General features: G+C 46.2%; 1 protein-coding gene across 2 annotated transcripts in view; it reads left to right on the top strand.

The window, feature by feature from the left end:
- Positions 1 to 16,111, top strand: part of TCF20 (transcription factor 20) — a 97,481-nt gene that overhangs the window by 38,889 nt on the left and 42,481 nt on the right. For both annotated transcript variants that reach the window (XM_081250336.1, XM_081250335.1), the window contains exon 2: positions 4,904 to 10,624. In XM_081250336.1, the coding sequence (XP_081106462.1) occupies positions 4,940 to 10,624 (5,685 nt within the window). In that variant the 5' untranslated portion in view covers positions 4,904 to 4,939. The remainder of the gene's footprint in view (positions 1 to 4,903; positions 10,625 to 16,111) is intronic.

Genomic DNA, 16,111 nt, shown 5'->3' on the forward strand with positions numbered 1-16,111 from the left:
TGCAGAGGAGAACTTAGAAAGAGGGTGGTCACAATGCTGCTGAGTTGTCCACAGTGCAGAACTGGGACTATTTACAAAGGGCGAGCAGGGACTGGGGACACCAGTGTCCTGGGCTAGCAGTAGCAGGAGGTGTTAGTATCCCTGGGCCTGGAAGGCAAGAGGAGGAAGCTGTTCCTCGAGCCTGGAGAAGGCGGCTGCTGAGGTTGCCCACCCGGGGCTTGGCCATTGGTGGGTCATCTCAGCCAGCCTCAGCCACTGCAGGGTGGGAGCCAGGAGGGTAAATTCCTCCTCCTCACCCTCTTCCTGCCTCTTCCAGTCAACTGGACCAGAAGCCAGAGGGGCAGTGGAGCCTCTTGACCGTCCCTATGGTGCTCCCTCCCAGAGACAGTAGGATGGAGGTGGGTGAGGAGTAAGGTTGGAGGGAAAGCAGAATAATCCACCAGACAAGGGCCATAGCTAGAAGTATTTGTGTTGTTAACATCTTGAAGATTAAAGCATTTTTTCAAGGTAAGGGAGGACAGTAAGCAGAAAATCAAAGGTTAAACCTGAAATAAAAGAGGAAGCAGGTACTTGAAAAGATCTCTCAAGGAAACTGTCTTGAATACAGTTTGGAAAACTTTGTGGAGAAGAGAACGGTTTGGGGAGTGGGATGATATTGGACACAGGAGGAAGAAGGACAAGGAAGACTAATGTTGCTTTTCTACAAGACGGCGAGGCCGTTGGCCCTGGGGATGGTGGGGAGTGCAGCTGCAGGGGGAAGCCGTGCTTGTAGTGAGGTCAGTGTGGACTCTGGATCATGGACCATGGAACACGTAAGGCACTACGTTCTGGACTTCACCAGTGCACCTCCATAGCCCTCCCGAAACCATTCAGAAGGTTAGGAAAATGGGAGAGAACCAGGAAAGGGAGAGTTGGGGAGGGAGGCGAGTTGGTAAACCTTTTTCATATTAGGTATAGAAATTCCTTATGGGTGACTTGGCTTCCTTTTAGAGTGTCAAATTTTCTTTACTTCATCTGTACTCATTCAAACGAGGAAATTCAGGCATTTGTCACTATTAATCATGAAGCTGTGAAACTGATTACACTGATGCTCTGCTTTTCTTAAATGATGGGACAGTATTGGAATTATCTATTAGTAGCTTATTTTATACACTAATGCTAAAATTAGTACTTTGGGTTTACATTTTCAATTGCTGGTATACTTGGTTTTCCTAATTGCTTTACTTGGAAATACTAAAAAATGAACTTGCACCCACTTTCTGGTGATGAGATACTTCATGTGTACTGAGAGTATTTAACTTGACTAGTACCCTGCAGGAGATACCTGGCTGTGGTTTTTTTTTTTTTCTTTTTTCATCTAGTCCATAAACCAGAACAATAAGAATAGGGAAGAGGATGACATCATACAGGACAGGAAACCTCTGAGAAGGGCTGAGAGCACACCTCCGAAGGAACTGTACCCAAATCTGTCTCGCACTCTGGAGATGGGATTCTCTGAGGAGCCAGGCAGCCGGAGGCGGAGGCGGGAAGTGCTGATGTTACAGTGTTCTTTACTTCTTAGCAGCTCTTGCTGAGGAAAAATTTGGAGCAAGTGGCAACATTGTTTATACACTCCTTTTTCAGAAGACTGATTTTATTTACAGAAGGATTAATTAAACAACATGTAAGATGTTTATTTATGGAGAGATGATCTCTCAAGGAAGCTTTTCATTAAACTGCCAGATTTAGTCTTTTTGTTCTCTTTAGCCCATCAGCTGCCTTTTATCATGTAGAGAAAGTCATTGGCATTGAGAGCCAGGGTAGGAGGACACCACAAACAGGAAAAATGCCTGTGTGGACAGAATTGGTCCTGACAGTCTTAGCTCCTAAGGTGGTTACTAACTTACCCTAAGTGGCTTAGTGGGGAGGTCCTTGTGAGAGGGGAATAGAGAAGCACGTAACTTCAAAGCATTGTTGGTGGGGTCATCCACTTTCAAGGCTGACCTCTGACAGGACAAGTGGCAGTTGTCACTGACTGCATATTAGATCCTCTGGGTACTGGAGTGTTAAGAACGTGGCCTGAAGGTGCAGACTGCCAGGCCAGCCTTGTGAACTCTGGAAGATGAGCATACTGATTCTGTGAGGATTCAGTGAGTCAGTGCTCGTAAAGTGCTGGTAGAGTATCAAGCACTCCAGTAAGCACTCCAGTAGGAGTTAGCTGTTGCCCAGCAGATTCACTGGAACACAGAAAATAGCTGTCTGTTGCAAAGGCATTTTGAAGAGGATGAGAAGAGGTTTCCTTTAGATTCTGAGATTATTCTTGAATGTTTAAAGGTGACTTTGGGTCATGTGATTATATAATCAAACTTAATATCCAAGTAGTAGACTCTTGTCTAGCTATTTAGACTTAAGATAGTTCAGGAAGAAGTGGGTCAAGCTTTCAGAGCTTAGAGTTACTGACCATCTTCAGCTGTGGTCCATGTTTAATTTCTGCAGTCTCCTCACAGCTCTCATGTGGACTTAAGTGGGGTTTTCTCCCTCTGGAACTGGATAGTTTTACAGGCAGCATCTCAAGCATCATCTAGCTCTGCTTTCATATCAGTCATATTCTATTTTCTCTTCCTGCTCTTCTCTCATCTCACTGCCACACCACCACTTCTGAGTATGGAAGTTCTCACCTGATTCTCTGAGGCTTACTTCTTGTGCGTTTTACTGGTTTATAGAATGCCTGCTCTGTGCTCCTTACTGTTTTAATGACAGGAGGATTACAGCAAGGCACCAAGTCTCTGCCCTTGGAAGTTTACATTCTAGTGGGGGCCAGGGACAGATAGTATAGAAGTAGCACATATGTACCGGTTGGGAACAAATACTGGGGAGGAAACAAGGCAGGGGAATCAGGAAGGCCCAGGTGAGGGTGTGGAGTTAGCTGTTTTTTAATAGGATGGCCAGGGGAAGGCCAAGCTGGTTCCTGGAAGGAAGTAAAGGGGAAGGTCGTGTGCCTCTGGAGCAGGAGCATCACTGGCAAGAGCAAAGTTCCTGTGTAGAAATGCTGGCGGCCCGGCCCAGAGGCAAGGAGACAGCAGAACTAGGGCAGAGAGTGGCAGAGGAGGACGTCAGAGAAGTTAGGAGGTGGGGGGCGGGACTCCCAGACCAGCTTCACTTGGGATGAAATGGGGAGCCACTGCAGGGCTTGGAGGTACGGAATCCAGCTTACCAACTCACCTTTTAAAAGAATCACTGACGTTCCTGCTGGCAACTTCTTTTTCAGCTCCCCTGAGAGGGAATTAAGAAAGTAGATTCATAAGCCATTGTAGGAAAACTTTGTCTTAACTTACCCTAGCCCATGTGTGTTTTGTAATTTCTTTTTTGAATAATTGATTTTAAAGTCATTTGGAGCAGTTTGACCTTGTCTTATTCATCTCTGACTCTGCAAAGACAGACCCAGGCAAAAGGTGTAAAATAGAGAGCTAGTGGGAACCTGCGGTACAGCACGGGGCTCAGCTCGGCGCTCTGTGACGACCTAGATGGGCGGGATGGGGGGGGTTGGGGTGGGAGGGAAGACCTAGAGGTAGGGGATATATGTATACATATAGCTGATTCACTTCATCGTACAGCAGAAAATACCACAACATTGTAAAGCAATTATACTCCAATTTAAAAAAAACAGCTCTTGATTAATTGTTTAAGAGGAGTATTATATTACATGAGAATTACATTAGCAAAGGTAATGGAAAGTGTTGACCCAATCAGATGACTTTGGGAAGAGTCTAGGTCCTAGGCTTGGTGAATTCTTATTTTCCTCTATATCTTCTGCTGTTCTCCTGTGTGACTGAGTTCCCTCTTTCATAGGAATGGCCAATAATAACTTTGTGAATACTAGATTGGTAAGTCAAAAACTACATTGGGGGGCTTCCCTGGTGGCGCAGTGGTTGAGAGTCCGCCTGCCAATGCAGGAGACATGGGTTCGTGCCCCGGTCCAGGAAGATCCCACATGCCGCGGAGCGGCTGGGCCCATGAGCCATGGCCGCTGAGCCTGTGCGTCTGGAGCCTGCGCTCCGCAACGGGAGAGGCCACAACAGTGAGAGGCCCGCGTACGGCAAAAAAAAAAAACTACATGGGGGTTAGAGATGCTAAAACTTCTTGCAAACCTCCGGAAAGAATCTGGACGAATAATCACTGCTACTTTGGCTTATGATGCCTAGCCCTTTGTACCTGGGAGTTGAGGATGGGGGCGGGTGGTGGGGCTTGGACATACTTATGTGTCAAGAAGAGGTTAACCCCTAAGATTGTATAGCTGACTAAAGCAATAAGGAATCCATACAGTGTTAAGAGTTGAGTGTCCCGGGGTCACCCATCATCACAGGTTGTTGGTAATTATAGTAAACCTGCAGTCACATGCATTAGGATATAAGGAGCTGACTTCTGTTCTCAGGCCAGTTCCATTTCTCAAAGTCGGGGGGGAGAGTAACTGCCTCATCATTATGTGAGACTCTCGGTTCAATAATCAGTCTAATGATACATGAAACAAACTAAAAGTGTTTTTTCCTCACCCCTCCCCCACCATAACTGGAAGACTTTAAAAAAATTGTTGGATTTTTTATTGACAATATAGCCCCATATTTAACCCGGTTGAATTTTGGGGGCTCATTTATCTAATAGTGAGGTTTTTACTGTATTGAATTTGTATTTACCCAGAATGTTTCTTTTCATACTATCATAGACTTCTGCCTCAGTCTTTTGGATGTTTCTCTGCTTATTTGCAGCTTCAGAAATGGATAGGATAAGAAATAAAGGAGATGAAATTCAAACCAGTTAACTTCATCTGGGCATCTGAATTTTCACGTCCCCTCCATCTCTAAACTTGATTTTATTTGTACTGAGGAGATACACGTCTAATGCTCGTTTTTTTTCCTTCCATTACCAGGAGGGCTGTTGGCCTGCTGCAGTGCTGCTGAACAGTATGCAGTCCTTCCGGGAGCAAAGCAGTTACCACGGAAACCAGCAGAGCTACCCACAGGAGGTACACGGCTCATCCCGGATAGAAGAGTTCAGCCCTCGCCAGGCCCAGATGTTCCAGAATTTTGGGGGTGCAGGTGGCGGTAGTGGTGGCAGTGGCGGCAGCAGTGGTGGTGGACGACGAGGAACAGCAGCTGCTGCTGCAGCAGCGGCAATGGCCAGCGAAACCTCCGGCCATCAGGGCTACCAGGGTTTCCGGAAAGAGGCTGGAGACTTTTACTACATGGCAGGCAGCAAAGACCCCGTGGCAGCCGGAACCCCGCAGCCTGCTCAGCGAAGGCCTTCTGGGCCTGTGCAGAGCTATGGACCCCCCCAGGGGAGCAGCTTTGGCAATCAGTATGGGAGTGAGGGTCATGTGGGCCAGTTTCAAGCACAGCACTCTGCCCTTGGTGGCGTGTCTCATTATCAGCAGGATTACACGGGACCTTTCTCTCCAGGGAGCGCTCAGTACCAGCAGCAGCCTTCCAGCCAACAGCAGCAGCAAGTGCAGCAGTTGAGACAGCAGCTTTACCAGTCCCATCAGCCTCTGCCGCAGGCCACTGGCCAGCCGGCGTCCGGCTCATCCCACATGCAGCCGATGCAGCGGCCCTCAACTCTGCCGGCCTCTGCCACTGGTTACCAGTTAAGAGTGGGTCAGTTTGGCCAACACTACCAGTCTTCTGCCGCGACCTCCTCCTCCTTCCCTTCACCACAACGTTTCAGCCAGTCTGGACAGAGCTATGACGGCAGTTACAGTGTGAATGCTGGATCCCAGTACGAAGGACATAATGTGGGTTCTAATGCACAGGCTTACGGAACACAATCGAATTACAGCTATCAGCCTCAATCTATGAAGAATTTTGAACAGACGAAGATTCCACAAGGGACCCAGCAGGGGCAGCAACAGCAGCAGCAGCAACAGCAGCAGCAGCAACAGCAGCAGCAGCAGCAGCAGCAGCAGCATCCTCAGCATGTGATGCAGTATACCAACACTGCCACCAAGCTGCCGCTGCAAAGCCAGGTGGGGCAGTACAGCCAGCCCGAGGTTCCTGTGAGGTCCCCCATGCAGTTTCACCAGAACTTCAGCCCCATTTCTAACCCTTCCCCGGCTGCCTCTGTGGTTCAGTCTCCAAGCTGTAGCTCTACCCCATCTCCTCTTATGCAGAGTGGGGAGAATCTCCAGTGTGGGCAAGGCAATGTGCCGATGGGTTCCAGAAACAGAATTCTACAGTTAATGCCTCAACTCAGCCCAACCCCATCAATGATGCCCAGTCCTAATTCTCATGCTGCAGGCTTCAAAGGGTTTGGACTAGAAGGGGTGCCAGAAAAGCGGCTGACAGATCCTGGGTTGAGTAGTTTGAGTGCCCTGAGTACACAAGTGGCCAATCTTCCTAATACTGTTCAACACATGCTACTTTCCGATGCCCTGACACCTCAGAAGAAGACCTCCAAGAGGCCTTCTTCATCTTCTAAGAAAGCAGACAGCTGCACAAACTCCGAAGGCTCCTCACAGGCTGAAGAACAACTGAAGTCCCCTATGGCAGAGTCGCTGGATGGAGGCTGCTCCAGCAGTTCCGAGGATCAAGGTGAGAGGGTGAGGCAGCTAAGTGGCCAGAGCACCAGTTCTGACACCACCTACAAGGGTGGAGCCTCAGAGAAAGCAGGCTCCTCACCAGCACAAGTCACTCAGAACGAAGCCCCCAGACTCAGTGCCAGTCCTGTAGCCAGAGAAGAGACCGCCTCACCAGGTGCTAAGGACATGCCATTGTCATCCGAGGGCAACCCAAAAGTCAGTGAGAAGACAGTTGGGGTGATTGTCTCCCGGGAAGCTATGACAAGTCGGGTAGAAAAACCTGGTGGGCAAGAAAAAGGCTCCCAAGAGGATGATCCTGCAGCCACTCAAAGGCCACCCAGCACTGGCGGGGCAAAGGAAACCAGTCATGCGTCACTTCCACAGCCAGAGCCTCCGGGAGGAGGAAATAAAGGAAACAAAAATGGAGATAATAACTCCAACCACAATGGAGAAGGAAACGGCCAGAGTGGGCACTCCACAGGGGGCTCTGGTTTTATAGGCAGAACTGAGCCTAGCAAATCTCCTGGAAGCTTGCGCTATAGTTACAAAGATAGCTTTGGGCCAGCCGTGCCAAGAAATGTCAGTGGCTTTCCTCAGTTTCCTACAGGACAAGATAAGGGGGACTTCACTGGCCATGGGGAGCGAAAGGGTAGGAATGAGAAGTTCCCTAGCCTCCTGCAGGAAGTGCTTCAGGGTTACCACCACCACCCTGACAGGAGATATTCTAGGAGTACTCAGGAGCACCAGGGCATGGCTGGTGGCCTAGAAGGAGCCACAAGGCCCAATGTGTTAGTCAGTCAAACCAATGAATTAGCTAGCAGGGGCCTTTTGAACAAAAGCATTGGTTCCCTATTAGAAAATCCCCATTGGGGCCCCTGGGAAAGGAAATCAAGTGGCTCGGCTCCTGAAATGAAACAGATCAATTTGGCTGACTATCCAATTCCCAGAAAGTTTGAAATAGAGCCTCAGTCATCAGCCCATGAGCCCGGGGGTTCCCTCTCTGAAAGAAGATCAGTGATCTGTGATATTTCTCCACTAAGACAGATTGTCAGAGACCCGGGGGCTCACTCACTGGGACACATGGGTGCCGACACCAGACTTGGGAGGAATGAACGTCTCAATCCAAGTTTAAGTCAGTCGGTCATTCTTCCAGGTGGGTTGGTGTCCATGGAAACAAAGCTGAAATCGCAGAGTGGGCAGATAAAAGAGGAAGACTTTGAACAATCCAAGTCCCAAGCTAGTTTCAACAACAAGAAATCTGGAGACCACTGCCACCCTGCTAGCATCAAGCATGAGTCTTACCGAGGCAACGCCAGCCCTGGAGCAGCTACCCATGATTCCATCTCAGACTATGGCCCACAGGACGGCAGACCCACGCCAATGCGGCGAGTCCCTGGCCGAGTTGGTGGTCGGGAGGGCATGAGGGGTCGTTCCCCTTCTCAGTATCATGACTTTTCAGAAAAATTGAAGATGTCTCCTGGGAGGAGCAGAGGCCCAGGGGGAGACCCTCATCACATAAACCCACATATGACCTTTTCAGAGAGGGCCAACAGGAGTTCTTTGCACACTCCCTTTTCTCCCAACTCAGAAAGCCTGGCCTCTGCTTATCACACAAACACTCGCGCTCATGCTTATGGGGACCCCAGTGCAGGTTTGAATTCTCAGCTCCATTACAAGAGACAGATGTACCAACAGCAACAAGAGGAATATAAGGACTGGAGCAGCAGTTCTGCTCAGGGAGTGATTGCTGCGGCTCAGCACAGGCAGGAAGGACCCCGCAAGAGTCCAAGGCAGCAGCAGTTTCTTGACCGAGTACGGAGCCCCCTGAAGAATGACAAAGATGGCATGATGTATGGCCCACCGATGGGGACTTACCATGACCCCAGCGGTCAGGATGGTGGGCGCTGCCTCATGTCTAGTGATGGTCTTTCTAACAAAGGCATCGAATTGAAGCACGGCTCCCAGAAGTTACAACAAGAATCTTGTTGGGATCTTTCTCGGCAAACTTCTCCAGCCAAAAGCAGCGGTCCTCCAGGAATGTCCAGTCAGAAAAGGTATGGACCACCCCACGAGACCGACGGACATGGGCTAGCTGAGTCTACACAGTCATCCAAACCTAGTAATGTTATGCTAAGGCTTCCAGGTCAAGAGGATCATTCTTCTCAAAACCCCTTAATCATGAGGAGGCGTGTCCGTTCTTTTATCTCTCCCATTCCCAGTAAGAGACAGTCACAAGATGTGAAGAACAGTAACGCTGAAGATAAAGGGCGCCTTCTTCACCCATCAAAAGAAGGTGCTGATAAAGCCTTCAATTCCTATGCCCATCTTTCTCACAGCCAGGAGATCAAGCCCATCCCTAAGAGAGAATCCTCCAAGGACCTTCCAAGTCCGGATGGTAGAAACTGCCCTGCTGTTACCCTCACAAGTCCTGCTAAGACCAAAATACTGCCCCCACGGAAAGGACGGGGGTTGAAATTGGAAGCTATCGTTCAGAAGATCACATCCCCAAACATTAGGAGGAGTGCATCCTCGAACAGTGCGGAGGCTGGGGGAGACGCAGTTACTCTCGATGACATCCTGTCTTTGAAGAGCGGCCCTCCCGAAGGCGGGAGTGGTGCTGTTCAGGATGCCGAGATGGAGAAGAGAAAAGGTGAGGTGGTATCTGACCTAGTCTGTCCAGCAAACCAGGAGTTGAGCATAGAAAAGCCTCTTGCACGGTCTTCGGAGGAGTGGCGTGGCAGTGGGGATGACAAAGTGAAGACCGAGACACACCCAGACACGGCCACTGCTGGAAAGGAACCCCCTGGTGCCATGACGTCCGCCACCTCACAGAAGCCTGGGAGTAACCAAGGGAGACCAGATGGTTCCGTGGGTGGGACAGCACCTTTAATCTTTCCTGACTCAAAGAATGTACCTCCAGCGGGCTCATTGGCTCCTGAGGCAAACCCCAAGGCTGAAGAGAAAGAGAACGATACAGTGATGATTTCCCCCAAACAGGAGGGTTTTCCCCCAAAGGGTTATTTCCCATCAGGAAAGAAGAAGGGGAGACCCATCGGTAGTGTGAATAAGCAAAAGAAACAACAGCAGCCACCACCTCCACCCCCTCAGCCCCCTCAGATACCAGAAGGTTCTGCAGAGGGAGAGCCAAAGCCAAAAAAGCAGAGGCAAAGGAGGGAGAGAAGGAAGCCTGGGGCGCAGCCAAGGAAGCGGAAAACCAAACAAGCAGTTCCCATCGTAGAGCCCCAAGAACCTGAGATCAAGCTGAAGTATGCCACTCAGCCACTGGATAAAACTGATGCCAAGAACAAGTCTTTTTTCCCTTATATCCATGTAGTAAATAAATGTGAACTTGGAGCCGTTTGTACAATCATCAATGCTGAGGAAGAAGAACAGACCAAATTGGTGAGGGGTCGGAAGGGTCAGAGGTCCCTGACCCCTCCACCCAGCAGCACTGAGAGCAAGGTTCTCCCAGCTTCATCCTTTATGTTGCAGGGACCTGTCGTGACAGAGTCTTCTGTTATGGGGCACCTGGTGTGCTGTCTGTGTGGCAAGTGGGCCAGTTACCGGAACATGGGCGACCTCTTTGGACCCTTTTATCCCCAAGATTATGCAGCCACTCTCCCCAAGAATCCGCCTCCTAAGAGGGCCACGGAAGTGCAGAGCAGAGTTAAGGTGCGGCACAAAAGCGCTTCAAATGGCTCCAAGACGGACACTGAGGAGGAGGAAGAGCAGCAGCGGCAGCAGAAGGAGCAGAGGAGCCTGGCCGCGCACCCCAGGTTCAAGCGGCGCCACCGCTCGGAAGACTGTGGCGGAGGCCCCCGGTCCCTGTCCAGGGGGCTCCCTTGTAAAAAGGCAACCGCTGAGGGCAGCAGCGAAAAGACTGTTTTGGACTCAAAGCCCTCCGTGCCCACCACTTCAGAAGGTGGCCCCGAGTTGGAGTTACAAATCCCTGAACTACCTCTTGACAGCAATGAATTTTGGGTCCATGAGGGTTGTATTCTCTGGGCCAATGGAATCTACCTGGTCTGTGGCAGGCTCTATGGCCTGCAGGAAGCGCTGGAAATAGCCAGAGAGATGGTGAGTACGAGAAATCCCTTACCGTTGCTCTTTTTGTTACTTCTTTTTGATTCCTTTTCTTCCACCTTCACTTGTTTCAGCCGTATTTTTTATTCTTTCACATCACATGGTGATTCCTCCAAATTAAAGCCCCTAAACTCATGTACAACACAGGGAATATAGCCAGTGCTTTATAATAACCGTAAATGGAGTAGAACATTTAAAAATCGTGAATCACTATGTTGTACACCTGTAACTTACATAATATGGTGCATCAACTATACTTCAATTAAAAAATAATAATAAAGCTCCTAGACCCAAATAACAGAAAGTTAAGTAATTTGGACATTTGTTTCACTTTTTACTTTTATCAGCAATATGTGTTCACAGGTTACAGGGTCATGCTACTGTCCTCCAGCTCATTAAACCAAACGTCTCTGTTTCATCCCTTCTCAAACCTGATTCCTCTGCCAGTTTCCTGTGTTTCTAAACGATAAGTTTTTACTGCCACTTGTGTTATCTACGGATCTTTTTTCCCATTTTTCAACATCTGACTCTAATACTTATGAAATATATGCTATGGATATAACTTCTTTTAAAACTTTTCACTTCTCTAGAATTATTAATTCATGTTTTTATTTGCTTTTTATTTTCTTGGACCACATCTTTCCAATCCAAACGGCTCCTTCCACAGGGGTTTTTGTTCTTCAGGTCTTTTTTTTTTTTTTTTTTATTGGGGTATGGTTGTTTTACAATGTTGTGTTAGTTTCTACTGTACAGCGAAGTGAAGTAGAGTTCCCTGTGCTATACAGCAGGTTCTCATTAGTTATCTACTTTATCCATAGTAGTGTATATATGTCAGGTCTCTTTCATAACTTTCCTGGGGCGTTCATCATCACAATCATCATCATTTACTTCTTCCCTCTGTGGAATGCTCTTACCTTACCCATGTCTTTACCTTACTTAGTCTGGGTCCTTATTTAATGGAGTGCATCATCCTTTAGGATTTTCCTGAGAAAAAGGATGCTTGGGAGGTAAATACATTGAGGTCTTATGTATCTGGACGTCTTTATCCCATCCTCACATTTGATGGAGGGTTGGTTGGGTATAGAATCTAGTTGCCTCTCACAATCTTGGAGTCATGCTTCCTGACCTGTCCTCTACCTCCTAGTGTTGCAGTCGACAGGACTGGAACCACTCTGATTTTCAGGCCCTTACATGTGTGTTGAGTCTTTCTCCTCTGGAAGTTTAAGGATCTTCTCATTTCCCTAGAGTTCTGAAATCTCAAATGATAGGCCTTGAGGTTGGCCTTTTCTTGCCATCTGTAACTCATGGCTGTTAGATCAGGAAGTTTATGTGTTACTTCTTTGATAATTTCCTTCCCTCTGTTTTCTCTATTCTCTCCTTCTGGAATTCCCATTAATTAGGATTGATCTTCTGGCTTTGTCTTTTCTTTCCTATTCTGTGTTCTTTCTGTCTTTTTGTTCTGATTTCTCCATGCTTTCTACAACTTTATCATCTAATCAACCTTTTATATATTTATTTTCATATCTGATATTTTCAACAACTTTCTCTTCTCTGAATATCCCTTTGTGGGGACAGTTACCTGGTTAAACTGGGTTGAGTAGGGGACCTAACTCCTCATACAGGCTTTGAGCTAATGTTCTGGTTTCCAGCCCCACCTTGTACCCCCCACTTTCTGAGACACCAGTGCTTCCCAGGCTCTGTGCCACAAGGTGGCTGGCTTTCTAGTGGCTCCTCCCCAGCACTCTCCCCTCTTCTTCCCTTCAGTCTGCTGAAGCACTTGCTCTGTTTTATTTCCAGTTTCCAGAATTTGGACATCTCCTGTGTGTTGTTTGTTTCCCCTCCCATTCTTCAGGTCCTCATGAATTTATAAGTTTATCCCTTCGTTTTTGTGGAAAGGAAACAGATGTGTAAATGTATGTTCAGTCTGTGATGTTTAATCAGATGAGAGTTTTTTGTATTGATTTGTATTTAAAACTTTCCATGCTTGACAGATGTACAGGTGACTTTCAGTCATACTTAATAAGGGTTTTATCAGCCAGGATCATAGTATTCTTGGACACTTCATACTGTCCTCTCCTCCCCACTACATCTTCCCCACAATGCACTGTATTTTATCATTGCATTATCCCCAGAATTTATAACAGTGTCTGATGAAAAGGAAGTGCTTGTAAACTATAGTCCAAAAAAGGTAATTAATGTGAAATTTACATATATTTTAAATTAGAACATTCTAATTCAGCCACACAAGGAGTTTGCTTTTCCCTCCAAGACATTGTCCCCACCCCCCCACTTCCCCACAGAATCTTTTTTTCTCCCTCCTTCACCCTCTGCACCACCATTGTCACTCCTAAAGCCCCAAGTTTGAAATAGATTTGCTTTTTAGACACAGTGGCTTTTTTTTTTTTTTTTTTTTAACCACACTTCTTGGCTTGCGGGATCTCAGTTCCCCGACCAGGGATTGAATCCAGGCCACAGCATTGAAAGCCCAGAATCCTAACCACTAGGCCACCAGGGAAGTCCCCCACAGTGGCATTTTAAAATGCAGAAGTCCTAAAGGGATATAACATTTAAGACTGTAAAGTAAACACAAAATTCTTTAGTCAGTTCTGAGAGCTCAGTAATCCATTAATCATCCTCTTGCTCCAGTTGATGGCCTGCTTGCCAACTTCACTCTGATGGTTACAATATTTGGTGGGTTGGTTTGTTTTATTTGTTACTTTTTGGTGTGTGTCGCTATCTGCCCATGTTTTCTTTATTTCAACATAGAACATTATTGACATCTCTCAGAGTAATTTTTATGTGTAAACTTTTGAACATTCTCTAGTAATAACTGGTAACCAGTAATCAGCAGGCTAAATCCTTCTCAGCAAACCACTAGATCCCGTGTCTCAATTCAAGTCTAGTTTATAGAAAGTAGAAAGCACCCTATAATGATGCGACCACCCTAAATCACAGCTCCCTCCATCCTCAAAAGGGCCAAACAGCAGGCCTGCCTTTTAAAACTCCTAGTCAGGAATCATGTCTTCAGAAAGTGACAATTTAGTCTTCTACTTGTCAGCTTTGATCCCAAAATAAAATCTGGAATGTTATAATTGGAACAAATACACTGAATATGATAAATCAGTCTCTTTAACCCATCCCTCATAGCTTTCATTGACTAAATGGTTAAAATAACATGAAGGACATTAGGTAGAGAACATTGAAAGTAGTTTTTGATTTTTAAAATATTAATTGCAGCCTCAACTGTTTAAGTTGGAAAGTTTCATTTAAAGGTAAAAGGCATAAAAACAGGTATTTTTGTCCCTACACTTTTTCTATATAGTAGAGGCTCTAAGCTTAGATCTTGGGGTTCTATGATGGCACCATCAGGGCTGCAGATTCCACTCTCCTTTAGTAACTGGTTTTAGAACAGTTGACCAACCTTTTTTTAAAAAATTGAGATGTAATTGACATATAACATTATATTAGTTTCATGACCAATCTTAAATTAAATCTCATACTGCAGCTTTAAGCTTATTTTCTTATATTGTACTCATTCACTATACCAGTGCCCTTTAAGAATATTACCAGGCTTCCCTGGTGGCGCAGTGGTTGAGAGTCCGCCTGCTGATGCAGGGGACATTGGTTCGTGCCCTGGTCCGGGAAGATCCCACGTGCCACGGAGCGGCTGGGCCCATGAGCCATGGCCACTGAGCCTGCGCGTCCGGAGTCTGTGCTCCGCAACGGGAGAGACCACAACAGTGAGAGGCCCGCGTACTGCAAAAAAAAAAAAAAAAAAAAGAATATTGCCTTTCTCTTCCCTTGATCCATTCTATTTTTTTTACATCCCTCTTTTAGAATAGAATGCTCGCTTTGTATATTGAATTTTTTAGTACACTGCACATCTGTTTCGTTCTCACAAGCCACTCAGTGAGATAGGAAGAGAGAAGACACCATTCCATTACCCTCAGAATAAAGGACGGCTTGGCTTTAGTGACACATGCTCAGGTAGTATAGCCCAGTGATGTGCTGATTTTTAAAATGGTTTAAAAAGTTACGCTTCTTGGCTCTTGGAGCTGATGCTCTGCTGTGACTACAAGATCCTTTTCAGTTTTATTTGCCTAGCTTTTACTCTCCTTTTCTTAATGTACTCGAGAACAAATTACACTAACTTGCCTTCTTTTATTTAATTTGATGGATGCTGTTTCAATTTGTCAAGGTCACTTTGAGTCTAGTTTTATCTTGGGTTTTAGCAGATGCCTTCGATTTTGGTCTGCTTAATAAGCGTGCTCTCAATCCTGTCGTGTTGCGATAAGGCCACATATATTTGATTAAAGATCCATTTTGGCCTATGTATTTATCAGGTGTTTTGACAAGCATGATATTATAACAGAATAATACAAAGTCTTTGACAAACAATAGCTCCTCTCCCTGTAAACTTCACACTAATCTAAAAATAGCTGAAAACTAGAACATTCCTGTACAGACGGCCTTCACTGTCTTTACTTTTCTGAGTGTCCTCTTTGGTTTTGTCTAACTATGACCTCTGATTATTTACCTTGATGTAATTATATATGTGAATCCTCTGACATGGATGGTATGACAGAAGTAATTGCCTCTAAATAGACATACAAATAATTTGTTACATAAAAACCTGTTCAATACGTTTAGGAATGGGAAGGCTTTCAGGGATCTGGTGGCCATGGATCTCTGGTGTGTCCCTTGAGACTGCACATCTCAGCTTTGCCGGCCTGTGCTTATTTCCCTTCTCCTCCTCCACTACCTAGGCTGGTGGCACCGCTTCCAAATAGATTGTTTTCAATCTTGAAAAGTATATTAAAGATTATATTTAAAGGTTATTTAAAGTATTTAAAGGTTATTTATAGTATTTAAAGTTTATTTTTATTACAAGTTTAAATAATGGGCAATAATAATTTGCCTTCACACATCTAACAGGCTAACATCCTCCTTAATTTACTTTAAATTGTGACAAAAAACATAATTTGACAAGTATAAAAGTAATAATACGTTGATTATGTTGTGAAAGTGTGACTACGTGTTAAAATGTCAAAAACAGGTTAGTTAGTTTCTCCGGTTATTTGTAAAATAAAGGCATTGTCCCATATTCTCACTGAATTCCCATCTATGTGCTCCTTAAGTTAGCAGCCTGGCACGGATGCTGCCACCAGCCCATGTCCTGCGGAAGCCTTCCACAGACTCCTGGTCTCTGCTCTTAACTCCAGTATCCTTCTTCCCCCATTGACTCTTTCCTTTCCCTCATCCCGTGCCCCCAGCTCATCGCCCCTGCACGCTCCTCTACTCTGCCCCTCCCTCTCTCACATTCCCACACTCTCTCTCATTCTCCTCTTCTGTCTTCCTCATACTCCCTCCCTCCCCAGCCCCCCTCACTTGGTCTTTGTCATCACAGCTCTCATTTCTGTCACAGCCTGTCCACATTACACATTAAGGCACCGAGGCCTATTCATCTCTCTATTCCCATGA

Source organism: Mesoplodon bidens (genome assembly GCF_964165515.1).
Source record: "Mesoplodon bidens genome assembly, chromosome: 11".
NCBI classification, from domain to species: domain Eukaryota; kingdom Metazoa; phylum Chordata; class Mammalia; order Artiodactyla; family Ziphiidae; genus Mesoplodon; species Mesoplodon bidens.